Genomic DNA, 23,972 nt, shown 5'->3' with positions numbered 1-23,972 from the left:
TATATATATATATATATATATATATATATATATATATATATATATATAGTATGCAGAATGTAGGATATGTCTAAACAACTGTAGGCTGCCTTCAAAAATCTCTGACAGTGGTACTTGTACAATGTTTTTTTTCTATATTTGGAACCAATCAATAGGGATACAGCCATTAATTTGGCAGTAATGATATAATAAGTGAATGTGCTAAAACTTTGTCTTTGTTTTTGTCTCTCATGTGGCAGTGGAAATTGGTTTATTTAGAATCTGGCACTGAAGCATGTCCCTGTTTCCCTCGAGATCAATTAGTGCACCGGTTGGTGACCTCAGATATTGATGATCCCAATATAACACACATGCACCTCCGCAGTCATGTTTCTGTTTTTCTTCTTTCCAGAATAAAGCAAAGTGAACAAATAGGCTTTCTATTGCAACAACAATCAAGAGATCCAATATTCAATTTTACAACATAAAGACACAATCATTTACAGAGAGCATTTACTTTTCCACTAACAGTTGCCCTTAATTTCCCCTTATACTGTACCTTGTTTTAAGTGAACAGAAGCCCAGCATGGCCTAGTCAATTTCAACTAGTCACTGATAAAGACAAGCATTGTTTTGCAGGGTAACTGATATAAGATACAACTCCTCAAGTTTACGTATTATCTATTCCAAGTAGTGGTTTAGCAAGTCAGCCATCAGCAATTATAAAGGGAGAAGAAAAGCAGATAAAAATGTACAAACATATTAAGGAGAACCTACATGGCAGCATAGCTATAACAAATATGAAGCTTCTTTACATTTGCTGCTTATAAAAGCAAAGATAATGAGACAGAAACGCATGCTGAGAGGTAGTTATGTGTTGTATGATTGTTACAGAGGCTTTTCTTCCTTTAAACAGCTTTACAAGGTTTGACTCCTGACTGTTTGAACTTTAATGCATGTCTTCCCCTTCTCTCCTCATCCTTTTCCCTGTCTGATTACTGTGAATAAAAGGTCCCGGTGCGACAAAATTAAAATTAAAAAACATGCAGCGAGGGCACTGGGCAGAGGACTGCAGTTTTCTGGAGCTGATGCTGCAAAATTTGTTTACCGGCTCCATGGAGCTCAAAAATAGAATGTCTAGATTACCTTTAGAGCACACAAAAGATGAAGCCAGCTTCACTTCAGATACACATCCTTGTGTTCTGGGAATGGTGTAATTCCGATGTGCACTTAAGTTACATGAAAGAAAAACATTCTCTATTTTCCCTTCCATCTTTGCAAAAAAACAAATGAACAGCGCCAAAATTCTCTGTGACGGCCCTGCTTTGAGGCAAATGGACGGTAATTGGCTGTTTAGATGTATTTTAAGCAATATCTATAAAGACTAATACCAATATAACATTGCTGCTAATCTACAATGTGTTTTAATGATGTTCTGCTTCAAGTATGGGCAAGCTTCGCTAAGCTTTACATCTCTGACATTCAGAACTCTAACCAGCAACCCCACAGAGTCCAAATAGAGCTGGGAAATTACAAAGTCAAAACCGCAACTTATAATTGTGACATGAGTTATTTCCAGCACATTTATGCCAAAGTTATTTTGAAATTAGTTTTATCACATACTAAAATCTTAACTCAGATACCAATGCAAGGAAAGATACTTGGTACTTGATACCATGCACAGTCAAATTTAGGGATGGGAAATTCAAATTCCAGTCTTCTAGGACCATTGCCCAGCATCTTTTAGATCTAACACACCTGTGTCAAATAATCAGATAATTAGAAAGACTGGAAAACCTGGGCCTTTCCCAATCAGGGGCTACACCCTCCTCCTACCAACTATTTGATCTGTTTTCATGTGCCCATGAAGAGTCAGCCATATTGGGTGCCATCTGAAACAATAGGTATGACTGCAATTGGCTAATGGCGCTTATCCCTGCGCAGCCTGTTCCCGAGCCCGTAACATATAACATTATATGAAAAAAAAAATCTGAATGTTGAAAGACTGTAAATCATATCTCAGTTCAATATGTTGGTGAAGGTTCTCAGTCATCCAGGTCATAGTTATTCCAAAAAGAAAAAAAAAAAAAAAATCCATTGGACTTGGTTTCCAAGTTTGAAGACTTTTCGCTTCCCATTCAGTAAGATTTTTCAATTCAAAATGTCAGGAATAGCGATGAGCTTGGGGTTTTATACAGTAGCCCTACAAAGCCTTGTTGTTGTTTGAGCCAAAAACAAGGAATCTCAATCCATGTTCACCATATTTACATTTGATCACTGCTGCACTTTAAGAAATGGAAATGTCTTGAGAGCTGTACAAAACGAAATTTCATTTTGTGTACACCCTGTTTGTCCAAGATAACAATAAGGTTTGTCTAAGCCCAAGTCTTATAAGCCTCTCCACAGCAGTCAAGGACCACTTGCCCACTGAAGCAGCATGTAAAGGACCAATTTAGGGCTGAAACAATTAATCGGATTCATCGTGATTAATTGATTATTGAAAAAATCGTCATCTAGTTTAGAAATCGATTAATCGTTAACTGGAGTGTAGAGCCTCTAAAGCAGTGGTCTCCAACCCTGGTCCTCAAGATCTACTGTCCTACAGATTTTAGATGCATCCCTGCTTCAACACAGCTGAATCAAATGATTGATTACCTTTTCAAGCCATTTATTTGATTCAGCTGTGTTGAAGTTGGGATGCATCTAAAATCTGTAGGACAGTAGATCTTGAGGACCAGGGTTGGAGACCACTGCTCTAAAGCATGCTTTCAGTTGACAGAGTCACCCACTACAGCAGTAATTGTACCAATATTATCAAAAGAATATGCAAACATTTTGGATTTGAGATACAAAAGGTTTTTCGTCTGTCAATATCCTCTATCGAGAACTCCTCAAGTGGAAAATGTTTAGTTTCACCTGGTTTATTTGGCAAAAAATCTTCTGTAAGGAACCTTTGGCTTTTCAGTTATTAATTGATTAATCGAAAAAATAACCGACTGATTAATCGATTTGCAAAATAATGGTTACTTACAGCCCTACACCAATTTTTGGTCAGCATGTACGGTAGCAGCCATTTAAAATGGCCTTTCCCAGTCAAACGCCAGACGAACAGCAGCCCACGTCCCTGCAAGTCTCAGTAATATCCTCTCCAACTTCCAGCAACTAGAGTGATTCCCTCGTTCTCCTGGGGGTGCATATTTTTTTTACTCTGACTTTACCCTTTCACTGAATTACAGGGTCTGACCAGGAGAAGGTGCTTCTCTTTAGATCTTAATGTCCACAAATCATTACAAAAAGAATATTTTAGTTCAAAGATTGATGTCTAAAAGGGAATTGTAGGGGACCAGCCAAGGGCCCATCAAGGAGACTGAGGAAATTTTGTATAAATTCAAGTTTTGCCTATGCCATGAAACACCTCACCAATAGTTTTTCCACATAGGCTCTTTAAATAATTTCTTTAATTGTGCAATTGTTTCGATACATTATCACACTGTTTATTACAAATAGTCACATCTGATAAAACTTTCAAAAATGCTGGCCTAATTAAACATTTCATCTTCTCTGTTAGTAGAATTGTTATCAGAATCAAGGGGGAAAAAGGTTAACTCAGCAGCACATGTTGAGCCACCTGTTAATGCTGCAGTGTATAAGGTGCATGCAAGGCCATAGTAAGACTTAAAATACTGAGGTACACTGAAATAGTTTTGTAAAATAACATAAGCATAAAAAAAGTATGTTTTATCAATTAATCCACATTCATAGTGAAACAATAAAAAAGAAAAACAAAGAAGCATTGGCTCTTATCAAAAGAAAACATACTTAAAGTGTGTAAGAATTCTAAATGATTTAAAGTAATTTGCTGTTGAGTGTAAATTATTTTTAATTAGGACAATAAAAATAAAATAAATATTGGGCCATTTCTTAAATATTTGTTGCTTCTGCATTTATAATTTGTATGTTTTTAATTTGCTTAAAGTTATTGCTGCTTCAATAGTGAATAACTGCATGTACATGGATGCTCCTGTACGTTTTTTTGTCCTGTTTTTCTAATATGTCCCAGAGCTAGATGATAGCCCAACAGCTTTGCTTTCACAAGCAGACCATTATGACGGTTGCTATAAAATACTTGATGATTGTATATTAAACTTTATTGAAAATTAGGGTGTAAAATTAAATACAACGGACACAGAGAGTGGGGGAGGTGCGAAAGAAAGAGAGTATATGAGCTAAAGTGAGAGACAGAGAGTGAGATAAAGACAGGAAAGAGAACATGAAAAGACAACGCAGAAGATATACAGTAAAAGTATGCTTAATAGCAGGCGTGGGTGGCCCCAGATTTGCCCCACAGGGCACTAAACAGAAAAAGAGGGTATGTGAGCCCCTGATATCTAGAGGCACCCCAGATCACTGAGACACAAGGAGGGGCAGATGAGAGCATCCAGAGCTGACCCCGAGGGGCCAAACCACAAAAGATCCCAGTCCCTGATGAGCCCAACCCCAGAGGCCATAGTGTCGAGGTCCTACGGGCAGCGAGCCCAGCAGCTGTTAATGCCCAAGGTGGATCAGAGCCCTTGGGTCCAAGTTTCTCGTACGTTCTTTAGTTTACAACAGCTAAAGAATCCAAAGGTTCATCCTGTGTCTCTCGCTCTGCACACCTCGGGTTTTTCAGCTGATCAGATTACACTGATGACAAGAGGTGGATGAAGTGGAGCAGTCTAGTTCCAAAAATAGGAAAGCATGTGTTTTAATGATGCATTGAAAGATATTATTGGCATTAAGGACACATCAAAAAGCTTTGGGATATCAGTCCTTGAGGACTTCAGTTTGACAACCCTATTTTTTATATCAATTGTTCATTGATTATCCTGACAAAACTGCCCCATACAGTATATGGTACAGACAATACTCAACTGCAAAAAAAAACAAAAAAACAATGATCCCGCCTGGCTAACAAAAAAAGTCGCCACCTGGATTTAATCTTAGATTTTAGCTGGCAACAAGTTATTTTATCCCAACTAGTGCAAGGAATTTCTTCTCTCAAGAACCATGTTGAAAGATATATCCTGTAATTTTGACAAAAAAAATGTCAGTCTGATTTTGAAGGGTTAAATCATTGGCATGTATCAAGCAGAGAAAGAAATTGCAGAAACTACCAAAACTGGGCCAGGAACGGCCCATCACATTGTTAAAAAAAATGGGAGGACAATGGGGACCCATCGTCTTCGAGGAAAAAATATAGCTGGGAAAAAATTCTGAATGATCATGATCAGCAATCCCTTAAACTATTGCTGACATCAAATAAAAAACAATAACAACAATAGAACTCTTATGTTTAAAAGTGAAAGTAACAACATTTCTACATGCAGAATGCAAAGGGAACTCAATGGATTGGGTCTGAACAGCTGTATAGCCTTAAAGGAATGGTACACCCAAAACATGATTAGCCTTCATTTTCTACTCACCCCCATGCTGAACAACACTCTGGAATACTTTTTTGATATCTCAAATGCATCTGGAGATCTGGGAGGCTTCTTGCTGTCTGCTGACAATCAAATAATGGAGGTCTATGGTGCCCGAGGAAGAAAGGTCCATAAAAGTCCACAAAAACGTGTCAATATTCCTCCATACTGCTCGTCCAATGTATTCCAAGTGTCCTGAGTGGGTAGCGTCCATAATTTACTCGAAACAAAGTCATTTAGAATGTTTTTAGAGCATAAACAGTAGTGTATAGGAATTCCTAAAAGCGCGTGCCTGCGAGTTTATGAGCCTACGGAAACTGCGGCAGACCAAACCAGATGAAAGTGCGCAGTAATCAGTAAAGCTAACTGTAAAAAAAAAAAGGCTTCAGTTTGTGAGTGAGCATAAAGATTGCACTCTGGAGCAATGGAATAAGGTCATATGGTCTTATGAGTCCAGATTTGCCCTGTTCCAGAGTGATAGGAGCATCAGGATACGGAGACAGGAAGGTGGAGTGATGTATCCATCATGGCTAGTACCTAATATACAGGCCTGTGGGGACAGTGCTATAATCTGGGGATGCTACAGTTGGTCTGTTCTACATTCAGTAAAAGTATGTGCTCAGACAATCAGGTCAGCTGACTAGCTATACTATAATGAAAGACCAGATTATTCCATCAACATTTTTTCTCTGATATTTCAAGATGACAATGCCAGAATTAATCGGGACAGAGATGTAAAAGACTGAGTCATGAAGCATGAGATATCATTTTCACACATGGATTAACAACTGCAGACTCCCGACCTTAACCCCATTGATAATCTTTGGAATGTTCTAGAGAAGGCTTTATGGTGTGGTCAGACTCTACCATCATCAGTGCAACATCTTGGTGGATCAATAATGCAACACTGTGGAAATGAATATTATGGCATAACCCCTTTGCACTTACAGCCACATAAACTTTCACACTGTTTTTTATTAAGATTAGTTATAATCAAGCAGTTCTTGGTCAATATTTTTTTCTAGCTCATTGTTTCACTTTTGCATGAAGAAAATATTGGTCAGTTTGGGTAAAACTAACTATTTAACATATTCGGTTCCTCCATCTCACTAAATTAGTTATGTCCAAAGTCTAGTCCTGTAGCAGTACCATCCTGTAACCTTTAAATGCATCCCTTACCCTGTACACCCTAATCAAATTGTTGAATTGCCTTATCACCTTGTCATTAAGCTGTGTACAGGTCTAGTAATGAGCCATTCATTTGAGGGTACCCCTGTAGTTTATGCAACTGTGATGCACCGGCTCACTGCTAACAGAAAGAATCGAAGTGATAGAAATAGAAAATTACTGATGACTTGAATCTAGCAGTTTTCAGCTTGATTGTTGCATCCTTTTAGTTGGAAATTTAAAAAGCCCCAATTTGGCTTTGATCTTTAGTGTGGATGCAGCTACTGGGCAAAGAAAAAAAAAACTCAGTTATATTTATGAGCATCAAATTGTTTAAAAATAAGCTATAGATGTAACAAACTATTTAAATGAAAAAAAAGAGTTAGAGTGAAACATTTTGAAATGTCAATTTTTCTCTTCAGGAGTATAGAATACAGAGATATCTGAAAAGGTTAGCTTAAGTTTCATGAAACAATATGAGGATTTATGAAACAATAAAAGACTACTTTTACAAACTTTGTGTAACTTCACATTTCATATTAAAACAATGAAAACTACAATAAAGATAGCAAGTGAGTAAAATAGCAAAGGTAAACTTAGTTGAGATAGTATGAATCATGTTCCTGTATCTTTTAAGGAATAAAAGATTCAATTGCAGTGGCGCCGTTTCAAATCAGAGGTCAGCACAAAGATGGTTTTGCACCTAATATTACACAATGAAACTGTTTTAAACTACACTTCTGGCTATGTCATTTTTATACAGGGTATAAAAATAACAGAGCCTTTAAGACACAATTCCAACTGATTTTTTGCACAAGAAAAGTGATTTTGAGTTCAGTTAATCTTTAAAGAGAAATTAAATGAACAAAACCCCAAAGCCCAAATTGATCCCAGGATTTCTTGTATGAAAACGTCATTAGGTGTCGAGATTTGGGCCTTATCTTAAGAGGGTTTGCGCATCTTAAAACATATGCTAACATACAGTATTTTTGTGTGCAGAGCAGATCTTCAAAGGAGATGGTAACAGATCTGCATGGGTTGAGGATATGTAAATTTATACAGCTGCTATATACAAAGTATTTTTTTTTTATCTGAAGCTCAACTGTGGTCAGGTTTTGCATTTTTTAGTACTTCTGAAAATCAGATACAAACTGACACAAATATATCTGCTGTTATTGCTGCAACAAAAAAGAGACAGTGGTACAATGAAAAGACAATGGAGAGAGATGCTGTGTTTCTGTTAATATATTTGGACCGTAAAAAATAACATTCGTAGAATATCATTATTAAAGAAAAAAAAGCGTATGCAGGGGGGAGGGGGGGTTATGCAGCGGAATGGGAGATTATTTTTTTTTATACAGTTAAAGCATAACAAAAGAAAAGTGTAGAATTATATAATGTGGCATGTTTATTTAAAAAAAATTGAATATTAAAGGAGCAGAGAGAAAGAAAGTGTGAATCTCTTGCTCGGGGAGGTCCCCCCCTTGATTCAACAAAGTGCAATTATGGTTCATACTCTTCATCATTTTATTTTTGTTTTCTTTTTTCATAGCACTTAAGAGATATACCAACCTTGTAAAGTGCTTAAAAATACAGTTTGTGATTAATCTCCAACTACATGGCTTTGAACCTCATCTTTCTTTTACAACCGCTCTCAAACCTCCAGTAGAAAACGCTTTCTACTCATTTTAATGGGTGGAACCAAATTAGTTTGCAAGTCTTAACATTTGTGCAGCAATCTTTCTACATCACTCAGAACACACCCACGCATTGCATGCAGTAACAAGAAAGGCCCATAATGTATAAGAGTTGCAAAATGTATCAAATTGGTATGGTAATTTCAATGTCAATACGTGCATTATGGCTATCACGAAAAACTGCTCTGATGCAATATTTGGGAGGATATTGTAGCCAGTGCCTCAAATGCAAATTCAGCATGTCAATATTTCTATACTGTAGGGTTTTCACTGCTCTTAATTCAGTTAAAAAATAATGACCTCTCTTTATATAAATTTTCTACATCTTACATGGCAAGGTTCTTATGAGTGGTGAAACATTTTTCTCATAGAAAAGAAGGAATAGGCAGGGAAATATGACTTAATATTACTTAAGAAAAATCTGTATCATATTGTAATCCTTCAATATTATTACAATTTGGTTTACTTCTATACAGTCACACTAAGCAGACAGGTGATGGCAAAAGTAAATTTAGGTAATAGGAATGCCATGTTGAATCAGACCACTTAGTCCACTGAGTTCTATGAAGAGAGAATTATGTTAAAAACAGAATCAAAATTAGAAAACTCAATGCTGAAAGAAAATCTGTTACAAAGTAGACCAAAGAAAATATCAGTCAACGAAACATTTAAGAAAACCTGCAACTGTTTATATCTCTGAAGATGCAGAATATATGCAGAGAGAAAATAAAAATACAAAAACAACAAAACTCACCATTATTCTACAACTCCAATAGCACTGTTATAAATGTAATACTGATCACAAGAACTTTTTCTCACAAGATTTCTTAAAGAATAGATGCTGCCAAAGCAAAGTCCTCTATAAATCAGCCTTAGAAACATTCTGGAAATTTGCTGATAAATTTAAATGCTATATTTTTTACTGCAGCTCGTTCACAGAGAACCTTACTTCCATGTTAAATGGACAGCATATTGGTCATTATAGAACAGGAAAGGAACATTTCCTGCCTTTACACCAAAGAAATGTATCTATTCTGTAGTCCAGTCAGGGAGCTCATAACTCCATGAGGTTTTCTTGTAACTGCAGGAAAAAAGGGCTTGAACGGCAGCAAAGATACTGAGTGAATCAGAGGGAAGATTAATGATAAAGATATGTCATAGTCAATCTTTGCTCCAGCCAGAAGCTGCACAGGGCTACTATCAGACACAGCAGTTATAGCAGGAGCATCATTGTGTGTCCAAAGATAACCCTGCAAATATGCTCCCACCAACATCTGTGCAGCACACATGCATTATTAGCATGCATATTCATAAAAATGTGTGCTACCCATCCCCAAATGTTACTGCATAAGAAAGAAAAACAAAAAACAATGGCATCTCTGCCATATCTGAAATAATATCAGTGCATGTGTGTGTGTTGCGCACATTTGGATGTGTGAGAGGTATGATGTCTTGCATCTGTCGATGAGATAATCGGGCAGAGCACAGACTGACAATTTGATCTATTGATCTGCATCTCTCAGGCATCCTCTGAGTTATGGTGCTGCCATTTTTTCTGACCACCACCAGTAAGGAGGGGAGTCAACAATATTGTCATAAACAGCTGCAGACCACCAGGGGAACATAAATGCACACATCTATACATAGAAAAAATTACAAAAGCACATCTCTGACCAAAGGAGGAATATTTTTGGTCAGAGATTTAATTCTTTAGTTACTACCCAACGAAAAAAAGAAACCAAATACAATGAAGCGAAATACTTTCTATAGACATAAAAATATATTTTCCATACAGCATGATTATAGAACAAAGTTGATTACTTTAGATAGGAATACAATTTTTATGGCTTTTACATCAAAAGCACAATAGGCAAAATGCATCATCTTCATGGAGTAACAATGGAAATCTAAGGCTAAGTTCATCCAACACGCGAGTATGACTTAAATTTAATATTTTTCACAGAGGTCTTAATGACCCAATTCTGATCTTTTCAGTTCAAAATGAAATCCGGTTTCAGACATTTTCACATGTGGTACTAAATCGGATATGTATCCAATAGTTTTCAAGGCATCTGCAGTCTGAATAGTCATGTCATATTTTATCCGACTTCAACATCATTGCCCCTGGTCATAACACACATCCAGAGACACTTTTCTACTGCAGTAGCAATCACTGTTCACAACGGGCATTGTAAATAGTGCTCTTGTTCTTCCTTCTTCATCTTATTATGATGTGGTCATAATACTGTCATCTTCTATAACTAAACACTCAAATCATAACACAGACACTGGCGAACTTGATTATGCATGTATTTATTTCAAACAAATCCTTAATACTTCTAGTTACAGTCAAATACATTATTACTTATGTAAACAATTCACTGCTGTGTGAGGTCTACATAATCTGCACAAGCAGGATGCTCTGGGCTTATCAACTGCTTATTCAAAAGTTGGTTGTCAGTCCTATATAATTATTAGTATGGATGACCATGCAAAAAAATAAAAATAAAAAATTACAATATTATATATACTGTATATATATATATATATCCAGGCATCTTTATAAGGGATGGTGGTGCTCCATTAGTTCCTACATCACTACTCTGCTTTCCTTTTTTACAACTCAATATCTCTCAGTAAATGTGTTCAAGAAAATGTAAACAATGCACCTTTTGTAAGACTGAATTTAGTGATTTTTTTCTAAGCTGATTTTACAGTGCTGCTGTGCTGATTTAAGGTATTTTTTTGGCACAATTGGCATTTCTTACAAAAGGAAAACTAATAGGGATGAATGTATACATTGGCTGGATTCCACAGGCCTCTGTGCTTTTAAACAAAACAAATGTATGTTTCAAATAATCCTTAAGATATTCTAATATATAACCCAAAATCTGAAATTTGATGTCTACATACTTGCTAATCAGCTCTTCCTCTGGGATAAAAGGGCGAGTTTGCTATAATGTAAACAAAAACTCCACTATCTTGAAAACAGGACCAAATCATCCCAGGGCAAAAAATGTATGACATTTTTTTTTTTTTCACATTTATAAATGTAGTTTGCCACAGTTCAGTAAGAAAATGTTTTAGTTGATAATAATGAGCATTCAGAATTCTGAATTTCAGCTGTGGATGCAGGGCAGGACCTTGAGAAGCTGCTTGACGCTGTCAACCATAGATTGTAGAGATTCCCTGATGCCCAGAATGCTTTTGGTGTGAACGCACCATAAATCTTATTTCCAAAACTTCTTGAAAAGACGGTGCTTCATACATCCCTCCATGTTAAATCCTACACCAGAGAACCATGAAAAATATATCTAATTAAGTAAGTGCCATGTCTGTTTTGTTGCCAAACAACCTTTTTTGAAGGGCGGCTGAGGGGAGAGTTTAAGGGGAGCTCAGACTGCCATAAAGCTGTGCTTTAGGTAACAGGAGCCATTCAGTGATCAATCCTATCCTCTTAAGTTACACAGGAGAGATTATGAGCCCAAACAAAGCATTAACATGTACCAAGTGCTGTACATCGATGTGGAAAAAATACATTAATTGATTCTCAAGTTAAGTTAATACTTGGGTAAAAATGTAAAAAGTGTTGCATTAAACAGATTTTTCTGATTTAAAAAAAGAGAGAGAGAAAGGTGAACAGTGATGATAGGTTCATTGGCTCAGTATGTATTTCCTAAAGAGTAGTGGTAGACAATCAGTAGATTATGGTATATCATGTGATCAAAAGAAAAAGTGCAATTTCCAAATTTCAGAGACACTCTGTTTTGGTCTTGTTTTATTCAACGAGAATAAATCCCTAACTTTATCATTCCAGCCCTTTATGTGGTGGTAATGAGCTTAAAGTGGGTTAACTGCTACACAGAAAGGAAGAGACAGCTAGGCCCAATCCCAAACTGGCCCCTAAACACCAACCCTGAACACTAACCCTCCGTCTGCATCAATTGCAGGTTCACTGGAATTTGGCAGCAGGTGTAACAACGGCCTGGTGGCAGAGAAAAAATGTTCCACCAAATTTTCTGTTGTTTTGCTGAATCTTTGCCACACTAACAGAAATCACATGATGTATGTTAAGAAAAAAAATTATTCCAAAATGGATGGTCCTCTTTGCAGTGGCGCCTCCAGAAATGTTTCATAGGGGTGGCCAGATGGGGCCACTAGGGGTGACACACTGAAACTAAAAGCCATAATTTAAATCTACTATTGTTGTAAACTTGCCTGTAGAAATCATAAAGACTTAAGTAAACACATGCTCATATCTTGGATTGTTGTGTGATTTTTTTTTTTTTTAAGATTTTGCCATAATGGACTCTGTATTTAAACATTAGAAAAAATAAGGGGTAAGGGGGAGGTAAGGAGGAATAAGATGGATTTTTTTGCATGTTTAGCTAGAAAAGTAAAAATTTTTATTAAAATAATGATAAGTTTGAGCCTACAGAGCTAGGTTATATATTTCATCCCGTTAGTGGATTTAAAAAAAAGTAAAGAAAAATTGCTCTGTTACAAAATTCTGCTGTTAATTTTTTTTTTTTTTTTCTTGTTTCACTTGAAATCTTAAGTTCATAGCTTGTTTAAATAAGAACTGTAGATTTTAAATATATGGTTAGAAAGCAAAACTTGAGGAGGGATTTTTTTCCAGCCCTGTAAATGATATCCATATGGGAAGGGAAAATATATTTTTTAAGGATATATATTTTTGCAGAAAAAAATGTTAGCTTCAAGGTATCTGGCTTTGTGTGCGCCCCTGGAATAAGTGGGTGGTAATTAAATATGCTCAATTAGAAGCAGTGATGCACCAATCAATCGGCCATTTTTACCTTAATCAGGCTCTGGCCACTGATCAGCAAGTCAAATACCCCCCCCAAAAAATCAATATAATTTCTCCAGTTCATTTAATGCATCAATACTGAAATCTATCACTTTTTAAGGGCTGTAAACATTACCAAACACTGTGTCTCCATTTGCTTTGCTTTTATTTACTAATAAAAAAAGAAAAAAGAACCAAGTTAAGGATCTCAAACTGGTTTTGATGCTTCACTTGAGATAAACTTGAAATCCTTGCAGTGTCTTCCGACTAAATTATTCATTTTTATTTAATAAAGTATCTGATCTGAAATAAAATTTACACAAAAGAGTTAATGATATAGTTCTAAGTGATGGATATCTTATATACATATAGTTTGGCAAAGAAGTATTTAGTGATCCACTGATTATGCAAGTTCTACTAAATCCCAGAATCCACATCGTCCGTCATCACTCCGCCCTGCTCACATATGTACGGGGGGAGCACTTGTACAGTCATGTTAATCAAAATGTCAAAATGGATCAAACTTATTTTTTGGTCCACTATGGTCCGCAAATACAAAAAATTTATAATAATAATAATAATATATAATTCTTTATGTATTCCCAAAAAGATTTACATTTACATTTTTATTTAATTATAGGATGCAAACTACTAATACTTCAACATACAAGGAAGCAGCTTTGTCATCTTGATCGAAATATTTATTCATGCTGAAAAGCTTAGAAATTTACGGAAGCATACTGCATTTACCAATGAAAGCAAAAGCAGACAGCTTATCTCATATTTACGAGATCAATATCTCGTAAGTATGAGACTATATCTTCTAATAATGAGATTTCTTCTCATAATTATGAGATATGATCTCATAATTACTTCTTAAAAATATCTGCATTAGACTGAGCAGTTCTCTGTACCCAGGTCTGACCTGATTGTTGGAGTTTCCGCTCCTGTTTTCCATTTCATCAATAAAGTATCCAACTATAACCCAAGGATTATTACTTGTGGAGTAAGCATGAAGCCATATGACCATATGGGAAAATCCGTCAATAGCTCCATTCATACAGATTCAGTATGATTTTAGTTTGTCATATGAATCGACATGCCACATAAAGTTGGGACGTCGTCTTAGATGACTCTTAAGCCTCAGCTGTACTCCTTGAGAATCTAGGATTTTTGAGCAGATACCAGACAGTTCTTTGGGACACCACAAAACCACCTGGAATGCATTTGAGATGTATTAATTTAGAGCTATAAAGCATTCTGTGCTGGTTTACTTGCTCCTGCAGTAAGAGTGCAACTTCCAACAAGTAAGAGTGGGCTTTTCGGCTAAATAATCCTAAGGACTTAAGGTACCTGCGCAATGCTGACAAACTAAAACTAATTCCATCCACACTGAGGAAATTCTGTGTTTTTACAGTGTGACATAGCTAAAAGGATATAAAAGCATATTAAATCCGACAACCCAATCATTGTTGAAGTTTCATGTAGCATAGCTCAGCAATAACTGTCCTTCCTGATCTCCTAAGTATGACATATCATCTCAAAGTTACGAGATTGTTATCTTGTAATTATGAGATAATATGTCATAATATTGAGATCAGAATCCTTATAATTACGAGATCTATATCTCCATAATTACGTAATTACGTGCTGATCTCTTGGAAAAATTGGAATTTTTGTTGCTCGACGCTCCAAATCAACCAATCAGAGAAGCTGATCTGGGAGCTGGCAGGGAGACAGACACATCACTGATGACACAAATCACTATGATTACTCCTCTGAAACAGTTTATTAACGCCTAAATTAACTTGAAATGCCAAAACCTGCCCGGAAAAACATGTTCACTTTAATATCCTAGTGCATTCAGTTTGGATTACGTACATGAAAACCGCCCTTCAGCCGCCACGGCAAACCGCGAACAAACGACCAGGCCAGAGGCTGCTGTTGAATGGGATTCCTACTGACAGCACACCGCCGGTATGTGGGGGTCTGAGCGGCTCCCACAGCAAAATAATATTTGAAGGCAGGATGGTAATCTGGATGAACTGACTGCACAGATGAAGTTTTCAGGTGGACTTTCTCACTGAGAAATATATTCAAATTCTTTTTTACCCAATGATAACAGAAAATGTATAATATATTGTTACAAGCGAAGAAATGAAAGGGTAGCTCCGCCCAACGCACATCAAACCCACTTTCCACAGCACGCAGAGCAGGAAAGCTCCTTCAGCCGCGCGTCAAAACTAAACTTGTACAAGCATAAAAAATGAAGCAGCAAACGCGTTTTTGCTGCTCTCGCCGCTTGCGGTGTGAGCGTAGCATTACTTTGGGCAGGCGATCTTGGATCTCACGCCTCAGTCTGCTGCACTGTAGTCGACCAAAATCCCGGACGATTTTGAAATTCCCCCCAGAATTTCTTTTAGGTATGAAAAGTAGGACATGTCCGGGAAAAAGAGGACGTCTAATCACCCTACCATATGAACAATTAGATTTTTCAGTGAGTGAGTGCTTGTAGCTATGATGCGTCTTTGCTCAGCGGCTTAACTTGTAAACCAATCAGCGCCCAGCTCATCTAAATATTCATGATCATCCAATAAAAGGAAGAAAACGTTTAATTCTGGGGCTCTTAACCAGGCTTGCATTAGGGCTCATAGAACAGCAAATGTGCCATTTTCAGCCCAACCAATGTTACACACCCTATTCAGAGATCATAAGGACTAGCGCTACATACCCTATATCAGGGGGTCTTCAACCTTTTTTCAGGCCAGGGACCCCCAAACTGATGGCGAGATGGAGCGGGGACCACCTAATTATATATAATGTATGATATTGTGTTGTCAAACTGGTCCTATAGTCACTCTATTACATATGGAGTCATGTAATGAAAGTAATTTCTCCCTGAGATTATCAAAGTATTTTTGATTCGGATTCCTCGTTAATGGGACAGGTGTTGTGAATTGAACGGTGCCCAGCTTGAAAGAGCTCCTGTGTGTTGCTGAATGTGTGCATTGATGACTGAAAGACATCTTCTGCCTCCATTTATCTGTTTACTACAGTGTGTTGAATTCATGTTAATGTGTTTTTAAAGACATTTCTATTAGTGGAAAAAAAATGCAAGGGGGAATATAAAACAAAAAAGCCTAATCAACCAAACTTTTGCAACCCCCACGCAGTACCTTTGTGGACCCTCTAGGGGTCGCGGACCCCCTGTTAAAGACCGCCACCCTATATAATCATTCTATGACCTCTTTAAATGAGCTACTTCTTTCTGGGAATTTCTTATATTTCTTAAGTATGTTGCATTTACTCAGTTTCAGAGAGAGTTTTGTTCATTTTGGTAAAAATACCAAATAACAGACGAATAACCAATAAGATGGAAGGTCTCACTACATAGCCCTGGAACAAACTGCATTCCTGGTCATTTATTTTTTGTTGTTTACGGTTAAACTGGTGCATAGCTTATATTAGTTAGACTGCTTGTGCAGCAGAACCCATTTTCCAAGACTCATGACTTGTTTTTACTGCAGATATAGTGTGGAGAAAACAATTGACTCTAAGTGTGTGCAAGAGGGAGAGAGTGATAAAGTTGTGTATGCACTTCGGCATATCTGACTCAGTGCATTACCACACATAGATCAATAAGGATTCTATTCTTGGCCATTAGCTTGTGAAAAAGGGATAGCCTGCCTCCCCCAGCCCCCTTTTTTTTCTACTCTCTTCTCTTCCTCTTAACTTGCCTTGAGCTCAACCCTAGGTTCTCTCACTGACCAGTTGATTTTCCAGCTGGATGATGAAGAATGAACCAGATGCAGAGGCAAGCATCAAACATGGGAACATGGATGAACCACAAAACTGCCGTTGGCTTTGTGGCGTGGACAGATCAGGCCACTCCTCAGAGGGTACATGTTGGCTTCTCATGTAATTCTTAGCTCATTCCTGCTCTACCAGGCTAAGGCTTCTCATCTGTGTCTGCTATAAGTGCTCCAAAGGGAGAAAACAAATGTCTGAGAGGTCACCCAGGCAAAAAAAATCCACATAAAACAAAGGAATCCCTCGAGGGAGTGCAACCAGCCAAGACTACAACACCTCTAATAACAAAACATACAGCAATGCAGAATTTATGAGACGTGAAGCCGTCATTAAATCCTTTCTTCAATGTCACCGTGGCATCAGATAAAGATACAGAGCTGACTAAACATCAGAACAATGTAGGAGGAGGATGACGCACGCCAAGGAACAGATACTGTATGACTCCCCTTTTTCCCCTGATGTGGTTCAGATAGTTTTATCAGATCTACATCAGTCAAATTCGAGAGATTCGTTGGATTTCAAAGTGACCACTTTCCCCATCAGGATCCCTACTTAGGATGATTTATCTCTAAGCTGATTGAAGTCGGACATCTTACTTACAGCCATTTTTGCTTATCCTAGGAAGCATCCCTGTTTCAGCAAATCCACCAGTACAGACTTTTACCATAGGAGGAATTTCCTCGCCTGTCGGCTAATAGACGTGAATATGCTCTGGTTATGTTACGCTGTTTTTGTAACAAAAACTGTAAACCTAGAGAATCTCTGTAATTGATCCTCCCATTTGCAACATAGGTGAGGACTGAGTCACAGGCATGGCTGCCAGCAGGTAGGAAAGAAGAAACAACAAGGCGGACGGCTCTTCATCACACTGTAATGAGCTGGCAATGGCTGTTGGACAGGCAGAGGAACACATGGAGGAGCTGTAAAGGAGGCCTTACACAGGCAAGCTCGCGGGCGTTCTCTGAAGCTATACGACTCCCCACGGTGTCATTTTATGGCAAGCTGTTGTTTCTGCTTGCATAAATGTCCTCATATTGCAAGACAGCGGTGCACTTGTGGTGATTCGCTGGACATTGTCGATGGGAGTCAGATATTAAATTGTTAAAAAACAGTCAAACAGAGACCATTAAAAGGTTAGCAAAAGAGTGCCTTAATTATTAAAATACGTTTTTATCATCATCATCATCATGTCATAAGACATCTGAATGACTGCAGACTTACAATCCGCCCATAAATGAGATTTAAAGGTGTATCAGGTGCTTAACAGAGCTGCTCAAACAAAGCCAGAAAAAGGGGAAAACACTGCCATTAACTATATCATAAACTTTTATTTCATTAGCATTTTATGTAATTCTCCAACACAAAGTTGTGCATAGTCGTAAAGAGGAAGGAACATGGAGCGGTAAAGTTTTGGACAATTTTAAAGAAAAATTACGTTTTAAAAATCACACTACATGCTTTCATTATTGAGAACTGTAAATAAAAGGGGTAAACCTACAATGCTCTCCCAGCAAGAAGAAAAATCAGAGAATTAGACTTTAGACATTAGGTCAGCAGAACTGACCTTCCTGAAAACGACAAGCAGAAACCAACTGTAAAAGGGAGGCCATAAGAATCCCATTTAAGGTTTTGCACAACCCAGGCAGATAATATCAACATGTTGAAGGTGTTCTGGTCAAACAAGACAATGTTTAATCATCCTATAAAACATCATTCCTGCTGTATAACAACATGGCAGCATCATGCTGTGGGAATGTTTTTCACCAGAAGGGTCAAGGAAGCTGGCCAGACTTGATTTTAGCAACTGAAACCACACCATACATTGTTCTGTTTATACTTTTCAACATTTTAGAAACAAAAAAATGTGCCAATCTACCAATTAAAATCCCAAAGAACACAAAGTTATATTGGCTTATCGTAAAGTTAGAGTTACTAGAGTTAGGGTACAGCTATATGGAGAGGCTAACCCTGCAATCCAGGTGTACAATTCCCTACCCCGACACCCTCTGCAGCACGTAATCTCATTTTCTCTCTTTCCCAGTACTGTCTCTGTCTGCTAAAAAATAAAGGTCATGGAAGCCAAAAAAAATAAACAATTGATAAAAACACAGTGATGTTAGAGTTTGCAACACAAAAAAGAATGTGGTATTGTAGGATAGGAAAAAGATATACACACAGATATTAAATTGAAAACTAGTTCAAGTTAAATGAACATGGTTAATAGTAAAGATACAACCTTAAGGAGATGAGAAAAAAATTTGAACTTCAGAAAGTCTGAACTACTGTACTGCTCAAGACCACTTCTGATTTTAGCAAAAAAATCACCCCTATAAAGCATATTACATAAAAATAAATGCCTACTCAAGACTCTTGCATGGTGCTGCTGTCAATCAACCTCAGGCTCGAATGTTAGCTCACTTACCTTTTGGCGCCTCAGGGCAAAGCTTCCTGCAATAGCTCAAAATGAAAGGATACAATCTGAGAGCTCCACTCTGGGTACCGATGGCCAGGATCTTTTGCACGGGATCGAAAGCCATGGATGACGGCTGATAGGGGAAGCCATGACGAACAGTCTGGTGTGATGAGCAGATAGAAGACAGAGAGAATGGAAAAAAGTCAGATTTCATAACTGAAAATATCAATTTGCATTTCACAGCAGGGGTGTTGTTTTGACAGAGGATGTCGCACACCTGATTTCAGTAAATAAATAGCCCAGATGGATGTGGATGGCTGTTATGAAACTGAAATTTAAGCTTAAAATGGCAAATTATGGAGAAAACGAGACAGGATAAGGAGTAGATATTTTTTCTCTGTCTGGCTTTGTCTTTGTTTAAAAAAAATATATATTCTGGCCTCCTTTTCCAAATCAAATGCCTATTTTCAGAAATCTTATTCCTCCTTTCTTGTTTTATGTTGTTGTCCTTTCCCTTTCCACGCCTCCTACATGAAGTCGTGATTAAAGAGAAGTAAGGAAATAAAGTACAACAATAAAGTGCATTTACACATGATCTAGCTTGTATGACACTTAAAAAAAGTGTTCTTCGATTGATGTATGTCTGATTTTTTTTTCTAGCAGTCAGTCAGTCATCAGCGGGCCCCTGGATTTGTTTGCTTTGTGGCAGACGGCTAAAAGATGTTACATAACGAGGACTCAGTGCAGCAGAGACACCTGCTTCTCTTGCAGGGAAACATTAAAGATAGTTCTGGTCTAGGCAGACAGGAAAGGTGCAAACGATTGGAAGATGCTTTAATCAGATGCCAAGCTGTTTTTTTTTTTTTTTTGGTGGGGTTTGGGGGGTTGCATACTTATACTGCTGTGTCTACAAAAGATTTAAGCTGTCATGATTCTCACATTGGTTGACCTAACTCTAAAGATAGACGTGTATCTTTTAAGAATTAAGACCGCTTGATTTTTACAGATTAGCAACAGCACATTCAGACAGCGATTTAAATTCCTAGAAGAACAGAAGGGAACGTTATTCATGAGTCTCAAAATCCCTTAATTCTGATCCCATAGCTTATCAGACAGACACCAACACAGGTAGCCTTGTGTATATTGAGTTGAGATGTATGAATATATCAATCTTTAAAATAAATTATATTAGTAATTCAAATTTGAAAGTGAAACTAATTTTTATGGCTAAACAAAACAAATGTAACAGCTGTAGCCCAAGGCCCGGACTTCCCAGTGTGGAAATCTCACTAAAACCCGCAACTGGGCTTTGCTTCATGGTCCTCTCAAAGCTGTGGAAAGATTTATGGGGATTAAATTTTCTACTTGATTTTTTTTCTTAATTATTTTGCAAAATCTGTAAACACCCAAATTCTTTAGCGTTGCTTTTGTGAGTCACCTTTCTTTAGACGGTTATTGCATTTTGTTTCTGAAAAAAAAATAATTTAGGATTTTCTTGAAGGATAGATTTAAAACTACTCCATACATTAAAGGACTTTTCATATTTCCTTTGTAATTAATGCTGCCTACATGTGGTCTGGTAAAAAATATTTTTTCTAGTTGTAAAGTGGAAATTAACAGCACATTACGTTCAACTGCTTTTATTGTGGTAGAGAAGAGGAACATGGTGAATCCACAGATTATTCTGACCTGCCACTAGGGCAAAACAGTTATAGGCTCATCTCCTGGTTCCAGTAAATCATGCGCTCACTGGCGTACACTACAGATCAAATGAGGAAATTGTCTACATCAGAACACAGCTTGCACGGTACCCTCTGGCTGCTATCCTCGACCGACTGCTAGCCTGATCAGATCAAACCAAACATCAAAGGTTTATTTACAACCAACACAACTTTAAATGACGATAACGTATAAATAAACGTATATTTCTGTATTTTGCAGGCTACAAACACCAAAAAGGGACAACATTTAACAATGTAGTACTCATACTGAATAGTTTCCCTGCTCTCCGCCATTTTGAAAGGTCAAAGTTTACTTCATCTAGGCAACTCAGGTAACAAAATGTATTCAAATGTTCCAGTTGAAATTATAACATGAGGGGCCAGCTTTTGGTATTTAAAACTGATGCTTCCGTCATGTGGTAATATAAATATGTTAAAGCTGTTGATGAAACAAAAAAATGTATCTAAACAATTTGGAAATTGTGTATTAGAAAAAAAGAGGGATAAAGGTTTCCGCCAAATAAAATTTGCATCTTGTTTACATTGATACTTTAAGAACATTTTATTAAGTCTTAATATTTTTGATTTCCGCAGATTACCAGCTGGAAAGAATGATAGTGGTTCAATTAGAACTTACAAACTTTACCAGCTGTACACATATATTTGCATCTGTGTGTAATTGAGGCATTAATATAGTCAGAACAGTCTAAAATCCTGAATGGATTCTTTAGCAACCACATGGGTCAGAAGTGTGGGGGAAATCGATATCAAACACACAGTGCGGTTTATTAACTCCACACCTCGTCATTAAAGAATAACAGGGGAAATGCTAGATTAACTTCACAATGGGCTGATATTTAGCATAGAATGCATGTAATTATCTTCTCTGTCATTAATCTATGCAGTCTAGATGGAGGGAGACAGACATTTTTATTACTTTTATTTCCTCTAAATAGGTTGCAAGTCACTTTAGGTAATATTATACCCTGCAGGACAAAGAGCCTGGGGGTGTTTTTTTAATGTGTGTATGAATGGATGATGGAGAGGAGTTGAGGAAAATGTGAGCATGGGGTAAAAATGTAAAGGGAAAGGCACAAACACATGACAAGCATTTTGCAAATCCAAAACCATCAGATTATGCAAGAAAGGATCAGTTGTGCCCAGCCCCTCGATATGACAGCTCAGGCCATGCGCACACATAGCAAACTCTGGCATTTTGCACAGAGTGTACCAACGCATGCCACCATACTGTGACCAGATTGGAAAAAGGTTCCAAAATGCAACCAAAACAAAACTGATTTGGCCTGTCTGTTTCTTTACTGAAGTAGCTGGCCTTAATTAGTGCTTAAAAAAAAACCAAAAGAAATAATCACAAAACGCTTCAAAGATCCGCATTATCTGCTTTTAAACCTAAAAATAGTTGAGATGAAGACTTAAAAGAACAAAGGATTTCCTTTTTGTCCTAGTAATTATTTAATTATTTGCAGCTTTGTTGCATCGTATGCATCCTGAAATGGGATGAGAGGGAACCAAACAAGAATTGAACAGGCATAGAGGATGGGTTAAGTGGAGTCCCAGCGAACTGAGAGAAATCTAAGTCTCCCCCACCTTGCAGAGCTGGAAATGCTCGGATTGAAGAGTCTCCTGGATCAGGTTGTTCTCCTGGGGCCCTACTTGGACAGACGGCGTGGAGGAGGAAGAGGAGGAGGAGGAGGACGCCTCTTTCAAACCGTCCAGCACCTTCCTGATGTTGAACTTCTTCATCTTCACGCCGCGCAGCTCAGATTTGAAATCACCCGCAAAAAAAAAAAGAAAGAAAGATGAGTGCAGCCCACTTTCTTACTCGCGCGCGCACCCGCGCGCTCTGTCTCCCCTGATTTCCCCTGTGAGCGTCATATCATAGAGCATCTCCTTTAGCGCAGTGTCCATGCTGGGAAGGCGCAGCGCACAGGTCGCCTCTCTAAGGGGGAGGATAACAGTGGAGGTTGGCGTATAATTTGCTCGAATCCGTTCTCACTGCGTCCCAGCTCCACCACCACTGCGTCTCTGTTTTTTACTCCCCGCCCCTCTCGGACTGTGTGCGCCGCGTTTGGCTCAGCCAAGGCGGAAACGCGGCGCAGAGCTGGAGAAGCTGCTGTTGCTGCGCATGTCTGACAGAATATCTCTTAAAATCCTGCCACTTTTCCAAGCCACACTCTTCCCTCTCTCTCTTTTTCATCTGCCTCCAGCGACAACGCCCCCTCCCTGCCTGCCTCCCTCCCTCCCCGTATCGCATCCACGTTGTAGGGCTTTGCTCCGCTGCACCTGGTGTTGCGGGGATGCTACAGCTTTGTGCTGTATGCGTGGAGAAAGACAAGCAAACACACCGCTGCTTCTGTGTCATTCTTTTCCATTGCGCTCAGGCCCCATCAGCCAGAGGATTCTCTGCGTGAAGTGTTTTAGAAACACAAGCAAACAGTGATGAATGAGAAGTAAGATTGCTCACTTTGTAGGGTTATTCGCTTGTAAGGGTCAGCAATCACCAAACATCTAGTTGAATTATTTTTCAGATTCAGTCAAACAATGGATGGAATGTTATTATATATGTTTATTTCAGAGAAAATGTTAATTTAAGGTTATGTTTAAGGACAGTATCTCTTCTTGCTTCCACCCGAATAACCTTCTGAAACTCTGAAGGTCTCCATGGAACTCTTTGTCAAAGTGTTAGATTATATATATATATATATATATATATATATATATAAAATTGTATTAGTAACAATTTCTTGATTAAAAATCCTTTATTGTTTTTGTAAAATACTAAGAAACTGTAAACCTATCCAAATTAAAAGAAATAACCCCATTTTTCTATTGATTTAAGAATAAAAAAGAATTAAACTATGTCTGTGGCCAGAAATGGTTTCCTTTTGTATATTGTTC

The 23,972-nt window shown here is 37.7% G+C and overlaps 1 protein-coding gene across 3 annotated transcripts in view; it reads right to left on the bottom strand.

Moving 5' to 3' along the window:
• The window catches only part of stxbp5 (syntaxin binding protein 5 (tomosyn)), a 146,056-nt gene extending 122,895 nt beyond the window's left edge, over window positions 1-23,161 (bottom strand). For 2 of the 3 annotated variants that reach the window (XM_015376784.1, XM_015376785.1), the window contains exons 1-2: window positions 22,662-23,161; window positions 19,395-19,492 (exon numbers count right to left, since the gene is read on the bottom strand). In XM_015376784.1, coding sequence (XP_015232270.1) covers window positions 19,395-19,492; window positions 22,662-22,817 — 254 coding nt within the window. In that variant the 5' untranslated portion in view covers window positions 22,818-23,161. The remainder of the gene's footprint in view (window positions 1-19,394; window positions 19,493-22,661) is intronic. The other variant, XM_015376786.1, reaches the window with a different exon arrangement.
• Window positions 23,162-23,972: the final 811 nt, after the last annotated feature.

Source organism: Cyprinodon variegatus, unplaced genomic scaffold (genome assembly GCF_000732505.1).
Source record: "Cyprinodon variegatus isolate N-32 unplaced genomic scaffold, C_variegatus-1.0 Scaffold141, whole genome shotgun sequence".
NCBI lineage: Eukaryota > Metazoa > Chordata > Actinopteri > Cyprinodontiformes > Cyprinodontidae > Cyprinodon > Cyprinodon variegatus.
This window is presented reverse-complemented; position numbering and strand designations above follow the sequence as displayed.